This window comes from Meleagris gallopavo, chromosome 5 (assembly GCF_905368555.1).
Source record: "Meleagris gallopavo chromosome 5, MGAL_WU_HG_1.1, whole genome shotgun sequence".
In the NCBI taxonomy this organism is placed as follows: Eukaryota; Metazoa; Chordata; class Aves; order Galliformes; family Phasianidae; genus Meleagris; species Meleagris gallopavo.
The window spans coordinates 24,062,913-24,081,623 of NC_139408.1; the positions used below are offsets into that span (position 1 = coordinate 24,062,913).

At 41.9% G+C, this 18,711-nt stretch overlaps 1 protein-coding gene across 6 annotated transcripts in view; it reads right to left on the reverse strand.

Moving 5' to 3' along the window:
- The window catches only part of INO80 (INO80 complex ATPase subunit), a 62,461-nt gene extending 45,005 nt beyond the window's left edge, over nucleotides 1–17,456 (reverse strand). Inside the window, exons 1-13 of one of the 6 annotated variants that reach the window (XM_085224772.1) lie at nucleotides 17,150–17,456; nucleotides 14,645–14,733; nucleotides 11,289–11,474; nucleotides 10,257–10,423; nucleotides 10,093–10,160; nucleotides 8,178–8,336; nucleotides 6,504–6,624; nucleotides 5,060–5,274; nucleotides 4,047–4,100; nucleotides 2,325–2,528; nucleotides 870–1,065; nucleotides 598–665; nucleotides 101–310 (exon numbers count right to left, since the gene is read on the reverse strand). In XM_085224772.1, the coding sequence (XP_085080898.1) occupies nucleotides 101–310; nucleotides 598–665; nucleotides 870–1,065; nucleotides 2,325–2,528; nucleotides 4,047–4,100; nucleotides 5,060–5,274; nucleotides 6,504–6,624; nucleotides 8,178–8,336; nucleotides 10,093–10,160; nucleotides 10,257–10,423; nucleotides 11,289–11,431 (1,605 nt within the window). In that variant the 5' untranslated portion in view covers nucleotides 11,432–11,474; nucleotides 14,645–14,733; nucleotides 17,150–17,456. Of the gene's footprint in view, nucleotides 1–100; nucleotides 311–597; nucleotides 666–869; nucleotides 1,066–2,324; nucleotides 2,529–4,046; nucleotides 4,101–5,059; nucleotides 5,275–6,503; nucleotides 6,625–8,177; nucleotides 8,337–10,092; nucleotides 10,161–10,256; nucleotides 10,424–11,288; nucleotides 11,475–14,644; nucleotides 14,734–15,391; nucleotides 16,836–17,149 lie in introns of those variants that run through there. The other 5 variants (XM_085224771.1, XM_010711327.4, XM_010711328.4 and 2 more) reach the window with 5 other exon arrangements.
- Between the last annotated feature and the right edge of the window lie 1,255 nt (nucleotides 17,457–18,711).

Consider the following 18,711-nt stretch of genomic DNA (forward strand, 5'->3'; position numbering starts at 1 on the left):
GTGGTCTATTTTTAAAACTATTTCGTTTTTTGAACAAGTCTCCTCTAATTACTTAAATTATCCTAGAAGTTTTAAAAATCCGCAAGATGTACTAAGATACCTGCTCATATAGGTTTGCCAGCCAATTCATGCCTTTCAGTTGGTAACCTTTCAGTTTCCCATTGAAAATAGTAGGCTGTGGAATATCTTCCCCTGCCCGGATAGACGGATTTGCTAAACTGTAGCTCTCCCCAAAGCCAGTACCAGACTTGTTAGCAGCCCGTAAAGCAGCTGCTCGACTTTCCTTTGCATCTTCATCAAATGATCTAGTCTAAACAAGAAAAGGAAAATACATGTAAGATTATGCACATGTTAACAAGAAACTGTATAGTAAAAGGCTTTACTCTTCATATTAAGACACGTGATGTTTGCCAGAAATTAATGGAAAACAAACCTGTTCCCAGATATTTTATCTTTTTTCTACTTGGTTGAACACAGGAAGAGGCAATGAACTCAAACAAACCTACTAGACTTGGCTGCTATTAAAGATTCTGGCTTTATCACCTTTACCAATTACTCTGCTTTTTCTTTCACTTCATGGATTCAAAACATACATACCCGGGCTTGGTGAATCTGGTAAGCATCCTCAGCATTCTTCAGAGCTTGGGCCTTGTAATAGTTACTATCTGAAAACAACATCTCCATGTTAGAGCTTTGCAGAATCAACAAACCAAGTTAAAAAAAAAAAAAATCAGTTAAGCTTCAGTAATTACAGATGTGCTTCTTATACAGAAGGAATTGTATGCTTGATGTTGTAAATGTGATTAATAATAGAAATAGCACAGTAAATTTCAGAAGAGCATAGGAAGGATTGTGGATGAATTTCTTACCATAATCTTCCTGGGTGATGTTGACCACTACTCCTCCTCCAATGTCAATCTGCCTTTGGGTAGAGCTGTCTTCCAGTTTGCGTAGGATTTCCTCCTGGATTCCATCATGCCCAATATCTCGCTTACGACTCATAAAATGGGCATATAATTCAGTTTGTGTGATCAGGAAGTTAAGTTTTCGCTGCTGCCTTTTAGCCTAAGAGAAAAGCGTTTACCAAGATCACAGGTAAAAAAAAAAAACAAACAACAAAACAGAATAAAGATTTAGTGATCAAAATATGCCTCAAAAAAATAAAAAAAAGTTTTAATCTAATAAAATGACAAGCTATCTAGGTTTTACTATGCACATTATTTTGATAAAAAAATGCCAGGACATCAGGTGTATGTAAAAAACTAGCCACCACCATAAACACCTATATTAAAATAGAATATTGATACAAATGAAACATTCTTTTAAAATTATATAATCATGGCAAAGAACACCATAATCTTCAAAAAGAAAGATTAAAGGTTTTGTTTATGCTGAAAAACTTAAAGATTAATAAAAAAGAAACAGCAACAGAGAGGTATATGGTAAAAGAACCAAACAGTTAGAAAATTCACAATACAATCATAGCAGGTAACTAGTATTGTATTGTTTATGAGTAAGGAGAACTGTGAAAGAATATATTAAATGTATACATCTGAGGTATTGTAACTGTCTGGGCTTCAGCAAGATGTTGCAGAAACTCTGTTCATTCTTAGGTCCTGGCTAAAAAATGCTACAGTAAAACCTGCCTAGTAATTTCAGCCACACAGTGTTTGCAAATTTCCAAGAATTGAGAAAAACGCAATAGATAAAAGCATGATCTAATGATTTTAGCATTAAACTAAACAGAAGGTATTCTGATGATTCAACATCAGCTCACCACTGAACACTGAAAGTAGAACTGTAAATCGACCAGAGAATTTTGGCAAGATTTTTTTTTTCTTAAATTCAACCCTTATCACTAAAAGAGTCAATGAATTGGTCACTTGGCCAACACAAAAAGTGATCACAGAAAAATTCTCTGCAAGTCTTGATGCTAGTTTACAGCAGAAAAATAAAATATCAATGTGAATGAAAATGCGACTTGACCTCTGTATTCAAAAAGATGTATAAATGATCACAAAAGGCCAGCACAAACTAACACTGAGTTATGCATGCATGAGTGAGACACATGGTGTTCATCTAATCCTTTATTCTATTTCAATCACTTTTAAAGAACTCAGGTAGTTCAAAGGCTTCTTATAATCTCTGGCTAATGTTGGAAGAATTATGGAAAGAACTTTAAAACACCAAATAAATGCAAGCAATATTATTGAAACAGAATAAACAAATGAATGTAATAGCCCAGATTTAGAAACTCAAATTATTTAGTCATTTCTGTGTTTGCTAAAGAATTTAATTATAAGCAACCTGTGTTTTCGCTTTACCTCTCTCATCTCCTCATCCAGCTTGCGCTGCTCCAGAGCCTCTTTCTCAGCCCGTTTGCGATGTTCTTTTTCTACCTTTTCATATTTTTTCCAATAGAGAAGCATCTCCTTGGTAAGACGACGTGCCCGTGGTAGAGTTTCCTTACAGTTTTTCTGGGCCTGGAGAGCAGCTCGACGTACCTCTCTCATGCACTGATGAGCAAGCTAGGGAGAAATAAGGTTTGGATGCAGATGAAAGATGAGCAGCTTTAAAGAAAACCAGCAATGCACATCACATTTAATTGCAAACAAATCTGATCCTTCAAAAGAGAAAAACTATGCTACTTTGCTCAGCAGTTAGACTTTTGAAATGATGAGAGAGAACATAAACGTCCAACAACTTCCTGCATACAAAAAACCAAAACCTAAGACAGCTGCAGCACAGCACAGTACTTAAAGGGATTGATCTGGTGGGTAGATCTTTGAAAGGTACTCCAGAGACCAGAGTTTAAGGTCTGCCTGCAACTTGACTCTACTCCGAACATTCTTCTGTGGCACACACTCTTTCTCAACTGTTTTAATAGGGCTGCTGCAATGGCAATATTGGTAGCACACAATCACATTCACATGTTAATATACTGAAAAGTGGGGGAGTATCTTACAATTTTCCTACCATCTCATCAAGAAGCATAGAAGTGTCATTTTTTCAATCCAGCACATATAAATTAATGTCATTGTCATAATGGTCAAAATTGCTGGGTTTGATGTTTCTGACAGTTGTTTCTTTTCCTCCACTGAAATTTGTACATCAATAATTCCATCATACAGAGATTGCAAATGACCAAATAAAATGAAAGCAAAGGAAAAAAGAGTGTAATTTCAAACCTTTTAAGTCTGCTGTATCACTTGCTTGCTAAAATACAGTTTGTGATATCTACAAATACAATAATCACAGAATATTTGTCCAGACATCAAAAAGAAATCTAGCCTCTGGTAAGGATGCCCACAGTGAAGTAGATCCTATTTCCTGTATTCCTTGAAGAGAAAACATTCTCATTCCTACTAATGTATATATGGAACATAATATTTCCTATGTCATCTTCTATCTGATGATTATTAGCCATATACTTGATTATTTTTTATTAGGTATATATATGAATCACACACTTGAGTCTAACACTTTAAAAATGCTTTGAAAAGCATTGCCAAACGTTCCTACAATAAAGTCTTCTAGGTAGAAATAATGACACTTCTCAGAGACTATTCCAATGAGGAAATAAATTCCTTTGCCAATCACTTAATCAAAAAAATTGTTCCATTTTTAATCCCAGTTCCTATGTAAGTTTGCATAAATTAACACATTTTAATGCTTCCAAGAGCTCTTTTGATTTACACATGAATACTTAAAACTGCAAATTCTAGCTGCTGGATAGATGGGCAGTTCAGAAGCTAATGAAGTGTTCTGAAGTCTTTAATTTACTGTATCAAAATCAGTGAATAAAAATGAATATAGTAAATTTTAGGAAAGCCAGTAGGATTTGAGGACACAAATTTATGTTGCTTGTTTCCTCTACTGCTTACGAAACACATTGATACATTTAAAAAAAGAAAAGCCTCTTAGAAATTACTTACATACAGTTCTTTCTCTTGTACTGTCCTGCTAGAATCATCAGTAAGAAACGAAGAGATTACAGTTTGCTTATTACATTCAATACAAGTATCAGTATCAAGCTGAGCACTTACCTTTTTGCTGTTGGTAAGGAAAAGGTTGCGCGCTGATGCTTTTTGTTTGTAAGCCTATAAAAGAACACATCCTACAATTACTTGATGGGTAATAGCTGCACACTACTTCAGATGATCACTATCCAGTCTTTAGCTGTTAGATCTGCCAACCTCAGTCATGCAATTCATTGCATAATTGAGTACATGTTCTGTAACTATTTTTGGTTCTGATGGAAATACCTTCCCTCCTTCACTGTCCAACACATGTGTAAACGCATTCCAGCTCCTGAAGGAAGTATTTAAAACATCCCCTTTTTCAGGCTTTTTCTTTAACTACTACTTCTGCAAAGCAGGATTATCCAATCCCACTGTCAACACTGAAACAAATAGATGTTTCCACTATTCCCCAAAGATGTTTGAGTTAATGCAAATTATGTTATTCACATGAACAAAATCAGTCATTTGAAAAAATAACACTGCACATATCCTTTGCACAGTTCCTACATTCATAAAGAATGATACAGCTATCAGTTATACTCAAGTCACTAGAAATTCAGTCTGTTAAAAGCATATTCTAAAGAGCCCATTGTAAGATTCGCTGATCATATCCCAGAGAACTAATGACAGTGCATCCAGCTATCTCAAACATGCCCAAAGCTTGTCCTGTAAATGACATGAAGCTTTCCCTAAGTTGTTTCTTACATTTCAAAACACATGTATGCTGTGATGACTGAAACATGCCTCTCCTGAACTTAAACACTAGTCCTGAATATTGGTTTGCTTTACGTAGGTATCCTGCAGATTTGTAGAAATACCTCCTTAAGTTTATTGTACTGTTCGTGGAAAAGGGTCAGACAGCCAAATGAAAGAAACACACTGCATGATCCACTGGTGTTAAGAAATCAGAACTACACTTTGCTTACAGATTGTAGAATATCAATTTGGCCATCACTGACCAGCAGAAAATCACTAAGTTATTTTTTATCGCGCTTTCTTGTTATCATCAGTGATGCAGTGCCATCAACCAAGCTCACCTTTGGCAACTCCTTTTTAACAATGCTAAGCCAAACTTTTCGCCGACGAGCATTAAGTTGTTCAATAGACATATGCTTTTTCTTGGACCCAAGTGGTGGTGTGTCATGAGAAAACTTGGCAAAAACTTTGGTCTGGTGATGGTGGTGTTCCGGTGACTCCTCCGAAGAGAGATCTTCATCCCGTCTCCTCTTTTTCTTTACTTTTTTCAACTTTCCTGCAAGATCGATCATTAAATCTTTTTTTTTCCCTATTTTGAGGACCTTCTGCATTTAGTCTGATATCTCTCCTAACTAAGCTATCCAAGCCATTTTATGTGTGGAACCAACAAAAAAGTCAAACTTACCTATGCTTGCCATTTCTAGAACCACACACTTATTTCTTTATGGTTTCGCAACTAACTCCTATGGTATGTTTCCCTTCATGAGGAAGTATACATTAGGAATTAAAATATCTGTGATCTGGTACAATGCTTCTTGCCCTGTGGTAAAATTTTACTTACAGGCATGTGAAGAACATATAAAAGTAACAACATCAGCATTTGGTAGATATCTAAAACCATCGTGAAAGAGACTGACATGTTATCATTTATTGTGAACACAACTTTCAGAGGAAACTACCAGATGCTATATCAGATAATAAATTCACTATTTGATAGTATGCAAAGTCATGGACACTACAGGATCAGTGGAAAAAAATACCGCATTAAAGGAACTTACAGAAAGACAGGAAGGATAGAGGGAAGCCCAAAACAACCTTCTTAAAACACAGCTCAAACATGAGAGCTTGCACTACACAGAATTCACCTTACATCGACAGCTCAGAGCCTTCTCTTCCTGCTTTCTTACAGATCTACAGATGCTGTCAGCTCAGTCATGAAAGGAAACTGTACTTCCTGGCAAACATGCAGCTGAAAAACTCCAGCTGAGAGGTTACAGAAGTAATTCTATTTTAACGCATATTGGACATATTCTGAGCTCCCTCTAATTTCCAGAAAACAAGCTCATTTCTGGAGCAATTACATATTCTGGAATAACTGTATCAGGTACTGGGTAGTTTCTTATATTTTTCTAAGAACTATCAAGTTTCAAAGAAAACGAGCAAATAGATCATGATACACAGCAATATTTATGGATTCTGAAACATAGTCAAGCAATACTGAAATAGCTATGAAGTACTTATTGCATGTCTCTTATTCTGGATCCAGAGGTCCACAGAGGTCATGAACTCTCAATTTACACCATCTTTTTTCACCATAGTTCTCTAGAGACCAGATAAAGCACAGTATTTTCTGATTTCTCTTTGATGGAATCAGCCATTAGCTTTCCATCCAAAACTCAAAGGTCTAGAATATGTTTAAACATGAACATTTATTCAAAGACAATAACACAAGAAAGGAGTTTAAATCACAGCAGCTATCTAAAAACACAACGTGAGTGACTTTACCTTTCAATTTTTTCTCTTCTTTAAACTTCTTTTTCTTGGGCCCTAGCAGGTGGCGCTGCTGCTCATAGTAAGGATCGTATGTAGACAGCAGTCCTGCACTGTAGTACTGGTATTGCTGCAACTGAAGTAGATGCAAATGAGCACGCTAATACAAATCAGATACAGCAGATAACAGCAATAGCAGATAAATGAGTTCACATCTTGATTGTAAATAAGCTATCGATAAATGTACTCCTCCATATTTAGTGCTGTTACCAAGGATCGGAGAGTCCGAAGTGAAACCACTTGCCCACAGGTGGCCCTCGAGTTCTACAGAGGGAACCAAACCCACTCAGTTAAATAAGACAGGAAAAGCATGCAGTGAAGCTTACACTTTCAAAACATACTACTACATCATTTTCATACAGATGCTGCTCAGCAAAGCAGCACATTACATGCAACAGTCCAATCAAGGACTTCCTACTTGTTTTGCTTGGATTCCCAAGTTACATACATGTCCTACTTTATCACATGAAAAGATATCAAAGGACAGGCTTAGGTAAACGGCATTTAAAAGATTTCCACATGAACAAATCGAACATTCAGGTTATCCTGTGAAAGGAGGTGATCAAGCAGTTTGGAGATTATAAAAAAATGTAACATATTTCAAGTGTTATTCAACTGAAATACTAAAGAACTATATACAGGCTATACACAAACATAAAAATTATGACCTTTGTGGAAGCTGGGTGTATGAATGTTTGTGCAGTTACGTGGTATTTCAAGAAGCCAATGCGATCTGCGTTGAAAAGATAATGACAACAAAGAAAAGAAATGGACAGAAAGAAAGACTTGGGTGGAAAAAATATTTCTCCACTCTTCTGAAGAAATCTGAAGCAGTATGAAACAAAATGTCAAATTTTTGTTTCATACACATTCTCTGAAAGCAGTACAGGATGACTTCCTTCATCTGAGACACACTTTCAGTTGCAATTCAAAGCAGCAATTTTTTTTTTTTGTAAACGCTCTTATGACTCAACACATTATTAGAAACAAAGCAGTCAAAATTTGGCATAATATTAAGAAAAATTAGAAATGCAGCAGATATCTTCTTAGAAGGAAGAGATTAAAAGAAGTGGATGTAAAAAGAAAATCTAAAATAGAAAAGGAAGGTATGACAAAAAATAAAGACAAGTAAAACCCCAAAAATTACAGAAAACATTAAGGAAGAATACGAGGAACTCTCTTTCAAAAAGATAAACATCACCCCACTGCTTGCAGCCTCAATGGTGTGGCAAATGTACTGCAGCAGGTTTAAATATACACTTTTAGTCCTGAATGGCATTCACCTGTATTAAAATCTAAGCACCTCAGTTTTGATATGTACTGTTTGAATTTTGCATTCTAGCACCACGTTTGCTCTAATGAACACAACAGAGTGTTGTAGAAGCTGTATGTACACATGTATCCATACTATTTATTGTTGAGAGATTCTCAGCATAAGGTGAGCTTTTCAATCAGTACCTAATTATTAACCCTTCTCTGAAACTGACATTAGATTGTTCAAGTCTACCAAACAATTTTCTAGTCCACAAAATACTATAGATTTTCAGAAAAAATGTGAAAATGGTTAAAATAATGCAACTACAGGGAAAAAAAAAAAATTAAGGAAATACAGAAGTTCTGGATTTTTACCTCTTTGTCTTTGCTGTATTTACTTTGATGTAGTTTCTTATATTTGTGTAATCGCAGCATATTGTGAAGCTCCTCCCTTGAAAGAGAAAATTCTTCATCTTCTCCATCCTCATCACTTGGAGAATCTGTGTCACTGGAATCATCACTCAGAAGGATACTCTAACGACAATAAATAAAAAAAAAAAAAATTAGCAATAACAAGTCCTTATACTGTATTGTTTATTTATGCAGAACGCTCTTGGGCCTTTATCTAATAAAGGCTGGCACAACCACAACACTTACGAAGTGTCTTCCCTCTGAAATGCCTGAAATGGAAAACAGTTTTCTGATCTACAGTGCTGTTCAGCATCTAATCAAGTAAACTTTTTTTTTTTTTTTTTTTTTAACTTCAGAGAGGTACAGTTCTGTTAGTTTAGTGAAAATTAAGTCACTTTAAAAACCAGTGCAACTGCCTGTGGTCTCAAAAGGCTCTTTCTAGCAGTGAGAAAAGCCAGGATATAAGCAAGGGCATTTTATGATGCATGGTTGCAGGTGCTTTGCTACCTCATTTGTACTATTTGTCCTGCTATTCTCCCACTGCACCACTTGCACATGGTTTGGCTCTTGCTCGACCTCTTGGCAACCTGTTTTTACTAACCAGAGAACACTGCAGTACAACGAAAGGCAAAGATGGCACAGTGCCACTGTTCCACTCTCTCTTTCCTCCCCTCATTTGGACTTTGTACTGACTTCATCTTAGAAACAAATTTTCACCTCAGTCTCCAGTGTCCATTTAATACAATTCATAAAGCTCACTTTAATTTGGACATAGTACTAAAATTACTTAATGTTTCTAAATGTATACTCACTGTGGTATTTTACAAAAATGCTGCTGCTCACCAAAACTGAAATGCCTACCATCCATTTTGCTACACAATGGAGATGAAAGCCTTAAATGCATAGAGACTATAATCCTATTTTGTTCTACCGAAGATCCAATACAATACTTACTACTGACCATCACTCCTCTTTCTTTCCTTTCTAACATGAGAAACTTCTGTAGAATGCATTATTTTGTTTTGGTATTTTTAATGCAGAAAAAAAACAAAACAACAAAGAAAGCCCTTATTTCTTCTTAGCAAGGGACACTGGAGTAACTCCAGTTACTTTAAAAAAAAAAAAAAAGTGCAGCAAACAACAGACCAATATAGTACAAGATTAAAGAAGTCCTTTAAAGATTGTTTTCAGCAACATATCAAATATTACTATATCTCTACATCACCCTGTGCTTCTTCTTCAGTATGATACTTTGCATCAATTAAGCTGCATCACATCATTTCAGGCAGCTCTCAAACACAAGCAGTTGCTGTGTATGTTGCGTCAAAAGAAGTACTTTACTTTGACTGTGGCCAAAGAGCATGGAAGATGCAACGGGAAAAAAATGTCTAATGCTCTGGCTTTATTAAGTTTATTAAGTGCCATGGAGGTTCAGGTTGGATATTAGGAACAATTTCTTTTCGAGTTTTCATGAAAAGAGTAGATTTGGCACTGAGAGATGTGGTTTAGTGAGTACAGGCGATGGGTTGGATGGTTGGATTAGATGATCTTAGTGATCTTTTCTAACTTAACAATCCTGTGATTATTATGACATCTGTCTAAGTTTCTGAGCCCTCAGTGGTACATGTAAAGTAAAAACAGGATATGGGAACAACTAACCTTACTGTAAACTTACCATACTCAGCAATTACGTTTGTGATAATTTGTGATAATACTCTGACAAGTGCTCAAATTACTTTCTTTTGTCATCTACACTGTTAGATGTTTAGGACTCCACAATCTACACCAGATGAGAAGGCAGACTCCCTTATTCACCACTGTCTACCGGTGTTAACTAGGACTCTTCTGCTTTTCTCAGATTTCTTTGCAATACCCTTACCTTCAGCCACTTTCTGCTTTTCTTCAGTTTAGAAAAGTTATACAAGCTCCCTTTTTCAGACTTTGGCTCTGTTTAAAGAAAAGATAAAAACAAATTTCTTCAGAAATAATGCTTTTCTCAGCCTGCCCCAAAGTAAGCAGAGATTTAACTCAGTGGGTGATTACCTGGCTGCAGTACTCCATTCAGGGAATGTGTGTTCAGCACTCCTGAATTCCCTACTCCAGAAGATTCCCCAAGCAAAGCATTTGGAGGCTCTTCCTTAACTTGCATCAGGGGATCCCCAGATTGAGGCAACAAAGGATTGTCATCCAATCCATCCTCACTTTCATCACTGCAAGAAGATACATAATATGCTGAGAATGAAAGGAAAACGTTCAAAAGAAGAAACGTCTGTGCAACTTGCCTAAAGGTTTGAGAACGAAGGCAGCCTCAGTTGTAATTCTGTGCATTACAAATACTGCTGTTAATAATTTAGCGTTAAACCCTTAGCAGCAGTTAATCATCAGACCAGTCTGGTTATGCTATCAAGCTGCGGCCTTAGTCTCTAGATAGATATTTAATACTCGAAGCACGAACTAACCAAGAAACGAAGTGCTGAGTCAAATCAAAGCACAGTATTGTTATTCCCAGCACTACCGTACATGTGAAAGATATAAAGCATACTTTTTTTATTCCTTGTGTGAATCTTATAGGCCTGTAATACAGGCTACTATCTATTATGCATACACTTTTCAGTTCTGTAAGCTCACAATTACAAAACACTGATGAAATTAAAAGTAAATTGCTTTTGGACAGAAACATACCTTGATGAGTCACTTCTCAATGGTACAGCTTATTATCATAGAAATGCTGCATCTGACAATACTATTTGTATCCCACTTACGGCTACGTGCCAGTTCCCTAAAAAATTAACTTAATGCTTGTTCATCCTATCTTTTGCAGGCAAAGAAAATTTTGTCCACTCAACTATGACAAAGAGCTTTAAAACACCTTGCTAATTTGTATACCTGGGCAAGAAATATGATGAACTATCAATGAGAGGAGAAGTACAGTGCAAATTCTTTACAAGATAAGGTTTTATAACGAACAAGTCATTCCCAACGAACAAGTAAACTCCTACTATGGTGTTGCCTGAGAACAGCATAATAAAAATGCTTGTCTTTCCATGATATCCTTTGTGGAAAAGGCTTTAGTACCTGGATATATTCCTGTTAAAGATGGCAGACGTCTGTCGTAAAAACTGATCCAATCGCAGAGCTTTCTCCAGGTACTGCAGATAAAGGGGTTTTGCCAGCTCTGAGCAGCTGCCATCCTCCCTGGCACCCAGCTCCGAGGCCATAGAACAAACTTCTCCTCATGCACAGATGCCTCTGAACACGCAGCTGTTGAGAGGAAATCACAATTATCATCGCTGCCCCCACCTCTGAGAAGAAAAACAAGGTGAGCAGGCAAACCTACTGCATGTGACCCCAAATGCCAATGCATCCAAATCCACAGCTGGAGCTGCATAAATGAAGGCGCTGTCAATGCCCTAAATATGATAATATTTACTATTAAATAAATATCTCCAACTAAATTTTTTGCTTATGATAGAGGATAAAAATAGTCAGCTTTAGAAAGATTAAATGTTCTTCTGAAGGATTCGTCCTGCTTGTATTACTTCTTAGAGATACTAAAAACCTGAAACAAATTTCACTTTACTGAAAAACATTTAACATGTAATTCTCCAGTTACTGAATTACTGAGTACATTGTTTACGAGTTTATGAATGAAGTTTAAGCATCTGCTCTTCTAATTGTTCTCTCCACGTCTACAGTCAGCACCTACCTTTCTCCCAAGTCTTTTATCCTAAAAAAAAAGTATTGCAAAATAGATTCAAATCTTCCAATATTAAAGAAAAACATCATAAGTGGTCACCACCTTGAGACTAACAGGCATGGTTGAACCAGAGCAGAATTTATTATTTCTTAACAAACATTCAGCCTTCATATCTTTCCTAGAGAATAAGCAACAGCATGCCAAGAACTGTTATGAGAGATAAAGGCACTCGTTTAAAAATGGCTTAGACTGAAGCTATCTAGGTTCAGTTTTCTATATGCTAGACCTTCTTATGCCTGACAGAAATAAAATGGATGACCTCTGTTATGAAATACTTGTTTCAAGCAGAGGCTAACAAGACAGCAGAAAGCTCCTGAAAACCTTCCTTATGAAATAAATAAATAAGAGATTCATGTAGTCCAAGAAATTTTAAAATATATATGTCATATTCTTTATCATCCATCTGGGAAAAGAAAAGAAAAAAAAAAAGCATAAAAAGAAAAAGCACCACCTAAAATCAAAGATTGTCTTCTAAGAGACAGGGTCACAAAGAAAATAAAGAGGTGAGAAAATGAGAGGAAGCACGAAACTTGTGCCTCTGATAGAAGAGATTTCTGAGGGAATGGATAAAAAACAATACCAAAAAGGTGGGAGCAGTTTACTATCACATTAACAAAATTGATATATACATCACATGAGCAGATTAACAAAAATTATATATGGTAGAGAGCAAGATTCAATACCTATAATATCAGGAAAAAAGAAAAAAAAGAGCTATCTCCTTTATCACTCTTTTATTTTTTTAAAGCTTTCTGTAAACAAGAGCTGGCATGCATTTTGTGAACATGGCTCTCTTTCCAGCCAAAATGCCACTCATAACCATCATTTAACAATTTTACTCACAGCCGCAAGGCATCCTTCACCTCTCAGCTCTTTGCAGGAAGCTTTCCCCAACCTCAACGTTGGGTAGCAGTGCCTCCTGCTTCACCCAGCACCCCTGGCTTCAGCTGGGTTCACCACGCCTTGAGGACACTGACAAACCAAATGTGCTCTTTTCCACCCCATGAGACATGGCCTGACAAAACTCTACAAACTTAGCAGCAAAATGAAGGGAAAAAATAATACGACAGCAATCTTAACAAAGTCCTCCTTGCACTGGCCCAGTAACAGCGCTCCACATCTCAGCCCTCACAAGCTTTTCACCATTTTCCTATTTTAACTGTCCCAAAAGGTTCCTGTACACACGAAATTAATTACTCTTGTCTTCAAAACAGTTACCGGTGTTCATTCTGCTTCCTGAATAACCAAATAAACACAGGAGAGCTTCAGAGAACCCTTACATACATCAGTAAAGCCCCAAACAAATTGAGAGCTATAGATGTATACAGAAGAACTCAGGCACTGAATTCAGCCTTCCATTTATTTATATGCTAACAGCCACACTCCCAACCTCTCCTGCTCAGCTACCAATTTGACAGAAATAACTTTCAAAATGATACATTTTCTTACAGATCCAAGTTCATTCTTAAGATACCTTCCTTGTCCTTTAGAACACATTGCTCATTCCAGTGTTAATGATGGTACGGGGCTTACTCATTTACTTTGTTTTTCAAGTCTGCCCACCAGTGGGTCTGGTAAGCAAACACAGCACTGGAGAAGTGCTCTCCAAGGACATCTTCAGGAAGCAGTCAGGCTTTACACACCTTGCCCAGGTTTTATGCCCACTGACCTGCACCACCAACCCAGCAAAAGCATTGCTCTCACGAAGCAGCTCAGCTTTAACAGCAGACTTACTGAGTTTAATACCTACTGGCCATTTCTGAATGAAGTCCAACAGGTTCCTGCTACCGGTATCAGTTTAAAGCAGGAGCCACATAAGCAGCAAGCGTTCTGAGCTCCTGCCTAGCTGTCAGCTAGACACAGTTCTCTTTGTACTGCTTCTCCACGAGTCACCTTTTTCTTCTTTTTCCCTTCCATCTCACTAAGGCCCAGCATATTACCTTCTCTTTATGCCCAATGCTGACACGAAGCATTACACACAGTGATGGTAACCGCGCTCCTGAGGGGGCACACACAAATGAAAGCTACCTAGGAGGGCTAAGATACAGCACAGCAGGCTGATCCACACAGCCTCTTCTTAGCCTACGGCAGATAGGCAAGTAAAACTAATCCCAATGGGTTCAGCTACACCATGCCAAGTGTATGCACGCCGAGTGCAACTAGCTGGCTGGTGAGCTCATTCACTCGGGCATTTCAACCCACACGAGTGGTTTCTCACCTCTCCTCCATACCAATAAGCACACGGACGACACGTTCAAATGGGCCAAAAGCCAAAATCCCAGTTTACATGGGGAATTATGCATTTCTCACACCTCTATTTACATCATCAGAAGTTTTATCCAGAGAGCAGGATTAAGAACTGAACACAACCTTCTACACCGTTTTAGTTCCCTCACAATTAGAGCAATTTTTTTTTTCTAATGCCATCTTTTTATGCTTTGCATTTTGACACAAAGATTTTCCAAACTAACACAAGCACCTAAGGTGTTTATTTTTTTTCTTGAATAAATTCATGAATCAGACATACAACTCTCCTTGGAACAGCACATGCTGTAAGGACACTCTGCAGTCACATCTCCAGAATCACTCCTGGCACAAACATACACATCCACACAAATCAGGGTTTAAGTGGGAAATTCACGAGTACAATATCAGTTAGGTGCATTTTTGTCACCTTTTCTTATATCGTGTAATCTCTGATACAGGCAATTGGAGTGGCATAAAGGAGCCTGAAGGGGTATTTTGCTTGGAGGAGAATTCAAACTGAAAGGGGAAAAACAGCATTTAGTTTGATAAAAGCATAGTTACAGTGACAACCGTTCTCCACAGTACATTATACGCCCAGTCTTCAAGTAATGACTAACTCCCACAGTCCTTCTAGGGCAGTAACTCTCCTAAATGCAACTCTGATACCCGAGAGACCATTGCTTTTTAAAGACCAGTCAGAAGAGCACTTCATAAGGCACTCAAGCTTAGTGCACCATAGTGCAGACCCACTCCGTTCAGGCTGACTGAGCAAACAAGTACACGCAACTGAAGATAACTTTGCATCGTTTTGGTTTGCAATTGCTAAGAAATCTTTTTAATCACTTTTCTAAGATAGATATTCTAAGATACATCTAAGGAATGTACTTAGTTAAAACTAGACACTGCTCTACACACGGTATTCTGCTGATCTGCTTTTGTAGCAAGGTTCTGTATTGCTTTCCAAGGAACGAGACAGCACTTCATTGATTTCAGTTCCACTTTAACTGCTTTTAAACTCTTTTAAACACAGAGAAGAGCCACTGGGGCACAGGCTCCCAGTCTTCTATTTACATAAGTAATGGGCACAGACTGAAGGGAAAAAAAAAAAAGGTATACAGCCCTACAAAAGTGTTATCAGAAGTAAAACCAAACCACAGAATGCCTTAAAACGTACCAAACACAGAAGCTGGCACGTGGCAGCTCCGCTCCCACATTTACACCAGGAGAAAAGCTCCCAGGAGAGACCGAGCCACACGTGTCACCACGTGGTGTAGGGTGAGAGCAGGCCTTGCCCCCGGGGCCAATGCCCACCTCCCGGCAGCAATCCATTAGGGCTGTGGGCCCTGCACTGTGCAGAGCACAGCTGTCACACTGCACCCACAACACACAGCCTGCACAGACTGCCTGTCTGCATGTCGCCCTTTTGCCCCAGCTCACAAAAAGGGAACCATGCCCAGGCAGCTTTCTTCTTGCCACCGAAGCAACCCCTACTGCATAATTTAGTTCTCCGGGCGGCACGCTTACTGCGGAACTTGCCGCCTTTATGTTATATCTAAGCAGAACAGAACTTGCTCATCTTAACAGCCAAGAAGCGCAAGGCGGGATTTTAAGCAATCTTAGCAACACATATGGGAGAGACGGCCTAGATATGACCTAGAGGAAACATCCTCAAATGCTGAGAAAAGTTCAAGCTGCGGGGCCCTCTCCCTTACTGCTCTTGGCCTTACCAACCACACGGAAGTCACAGCCCAAGCCTACAAGCACACACTGAGGGGGTGACCAGATGAACGTCAGTTTTGACCCATGGAAATTAAAAACAGGTAAGTGTTGCTAACACACAGGTGTATGAGGTACACAAAATCCAAACAGCAGCATTATAGAAAGAGAAAAATAGAATTCTAGCAACATATATAAAGAAGTCTTGTCACAAAAAGGGGCTTAGGCTGAACCATGTCATACACACGAGGGAAAAGTAGCCTGAAGGAACTGTCATAACCGCAAAGCTGGGCTGGAAGGGAACTTAAAGTCCCCTGAGTCCCACCCGTGCCTCAGGCAGGGCTGCTCCCCACCAGTTCAGCTGCCCAGGGCCGCAGCCAACCCGGCCTCGATCGCCCCCGGGGACGGGGCAGCGCAGCTCTGCGGGCAGCCGTGCCAGCGCCTCACCGCCCTCTGCGCGAAGGATTTCCTCCCCAGCGCCCAACCTCCACCCGCCCCGTCTCAGTCTAAGGCCGTTACCCCGTCCCATCGCGCAGGGGCTCCCCGCCCCGCCATCATCTGACAGCGGCATCACCCCACGGCAGTTCCCCGTACACCCCCGGCGGCACAGCCCGCCCGCGGCCGCTCACCACCGCCCACGGCGGCGCGGCATCGCGCTGACGCGGCGCCAGACCCCGAGCTGCGAGGCCCCCGCCGCCGGGCGCCCACACGAGGCCGGGGCGCGGCCACCGTTTCCTCCTCCTCCTCCTCCCAGCCCGCCCCGCCGCCCGCCGGCACCTCACGCCCCCGGGCCGGGCGGGCACCGCCGCGCGGGGGCGGAGGGGGGGAAGCAGATCGGCCGCGCTCCCCGGCCCTGCCCCCGCCGCGGCACCCCGCGGCCCCGCCCGCAGTCCGAACCCCCCCCGCCGCGCACGCGCTGCCGCCCCCCGTGCGCACGTGCGCCCGCAGGTGCACGGCCCCCCCCGTACCCCCCTGTCCCGTTCGCTCGCGGGGCCCCGGGGCCGCCGCGCCGCGCGCGAAGGTGGGGGGGTGGAAATGCGAAGGGGGTGCGGCCGGCGGCGGTCCCGGGGCGCTGCCGGCGGCGGGCGGGGAAGGGGCTGCGCCTTTAAGAAAAGGCCCGGCCGCCGCCGCCGCTCGGGAGGGGGGAGCCGCGGCCCAGCGGGGCGCAGCCCGCCACCGGCCCCGCGCGTCCTTGCGCGGCCGCCGCGGTGCTCACCTGGGGCGCGGGCCCGGCTGCGGTGTGGTGCGGGCGCTGGGGGTGTCCCCGGGGCTCGCCGCCCCGCTCGCTCCGCCCGGCCTCTCGCCGCGCGTTGTCGGGGCCGCCGCTGCCCGTCTCCTGCCGCGGGGCGCTCCCGGCTCCTGCCTCGCCAAGATGGCGCCCGCGCTGCTGCTGAGGAGGAGGCGGCGGCTGCGGGCGCTGGGACGGCGGCGGCGGCCACTTTCGCTCACTGAGAGGAGAGGAGCAGGGACACGGGGAGCCATGGCGGGGGGGAGGAGAGGCGCCATGGCCAGGCCTGAACAATCGAGCCCGGCACGCCGGCGCGGCGCTCTGGCCCCGCGCTTCTTCTCTGCCGCCCCGCCGACGTCGCCGCCGCCGCCGTACGAGCCCCGGGCCCGCGCCGCGGGCGGTGGCACTGCGCGTAGCCCGCGTGGGGTCCGCGCCCATCGATGCGCTCCTCGGGCCGATTGGTAGAGTCTGGCGGTGACGGAAATTGCCGAAGGGACTCGGGCGAAGCGGCCGGGTGAGCCGGCGAGTCTCGCGCGAGGCGGGGGCAGCTCTCGCGATGTCTGCGGCGGGAGGCGGATGTACACCGGAAGTGACGTGCGCTCGCCCTTGAGCCGCCGGAAGGGCGGTGGGGCTGCTGGCCGTGGCAGCCGCGAGTCCCTCGGGTCGGGTGGCAGCGGCCCGGTCCCGGGCTGTGGGGGGGAAGGGAGGGCGGCCCCGCGACGGTTGATACGGGCAGAACGGCTGTCGCGTGCAGAGCTGCGTGCGTTTTGGTATATTGAAACGTGAAGTGTTAGGGCTGATAAGCTTGAGACAACGCCGGCCTGAACGTGACGGTGAAGGCACGCTGCACCGTAAGGAGTGCAGCTGTCGGCACGGCTGCCTCCCAGAAACCATTGACTAGTACCACTGGGCAGTGCGTTCATCAGCTGCAGTGCTTCAGCTCACTCCCTGCTTGGAGACAGCAATTTGTACCTCTTCTCTACATTCTCTGACAACATCAGAAAGCATGTGACAGCACAACAGCTGAGAAACAAAAAGCAAGACTGTTTCACCTCCCAAACAAGCTGCCTACAGTTGTCCTTACCTGCACACATCCCAAACTACACCTAGCAGTTACATTAAGGAGGAGAAGTGCACCACATTACTACCAAGCTTAGAAAAATGAACCACATCAAGTGCTAGCATGGAGCAGCATAACAAATTTACCAATCTAAAAGTATTTTGTGAAGTCCTGCTTCTCCTTTTAAAAAGATTGTTCTCAGTCTAATGCATCAAGACTGACAAGTTGGTAGCAATCTATTTCTTCACATCATTTGCAAAAGACAAGGGAGAGCTGCAGTCCTGTTTACTGTGAAGATTTTGGTAAAGCAACACAGTAGCACAGATGTCACTCTGTCCAGCTCCTATCTGAAAATCCTTATTCTTTAATAGTATTATTCCAACCAGAACTTTGTTTCTCCTGGAGAAGCCCAGGTGTACATCTCAGTTTTGTCCATATCCTGCATAAGGGCACTCTACAATCACCCTTCTACATCCCAGACACCTTCACA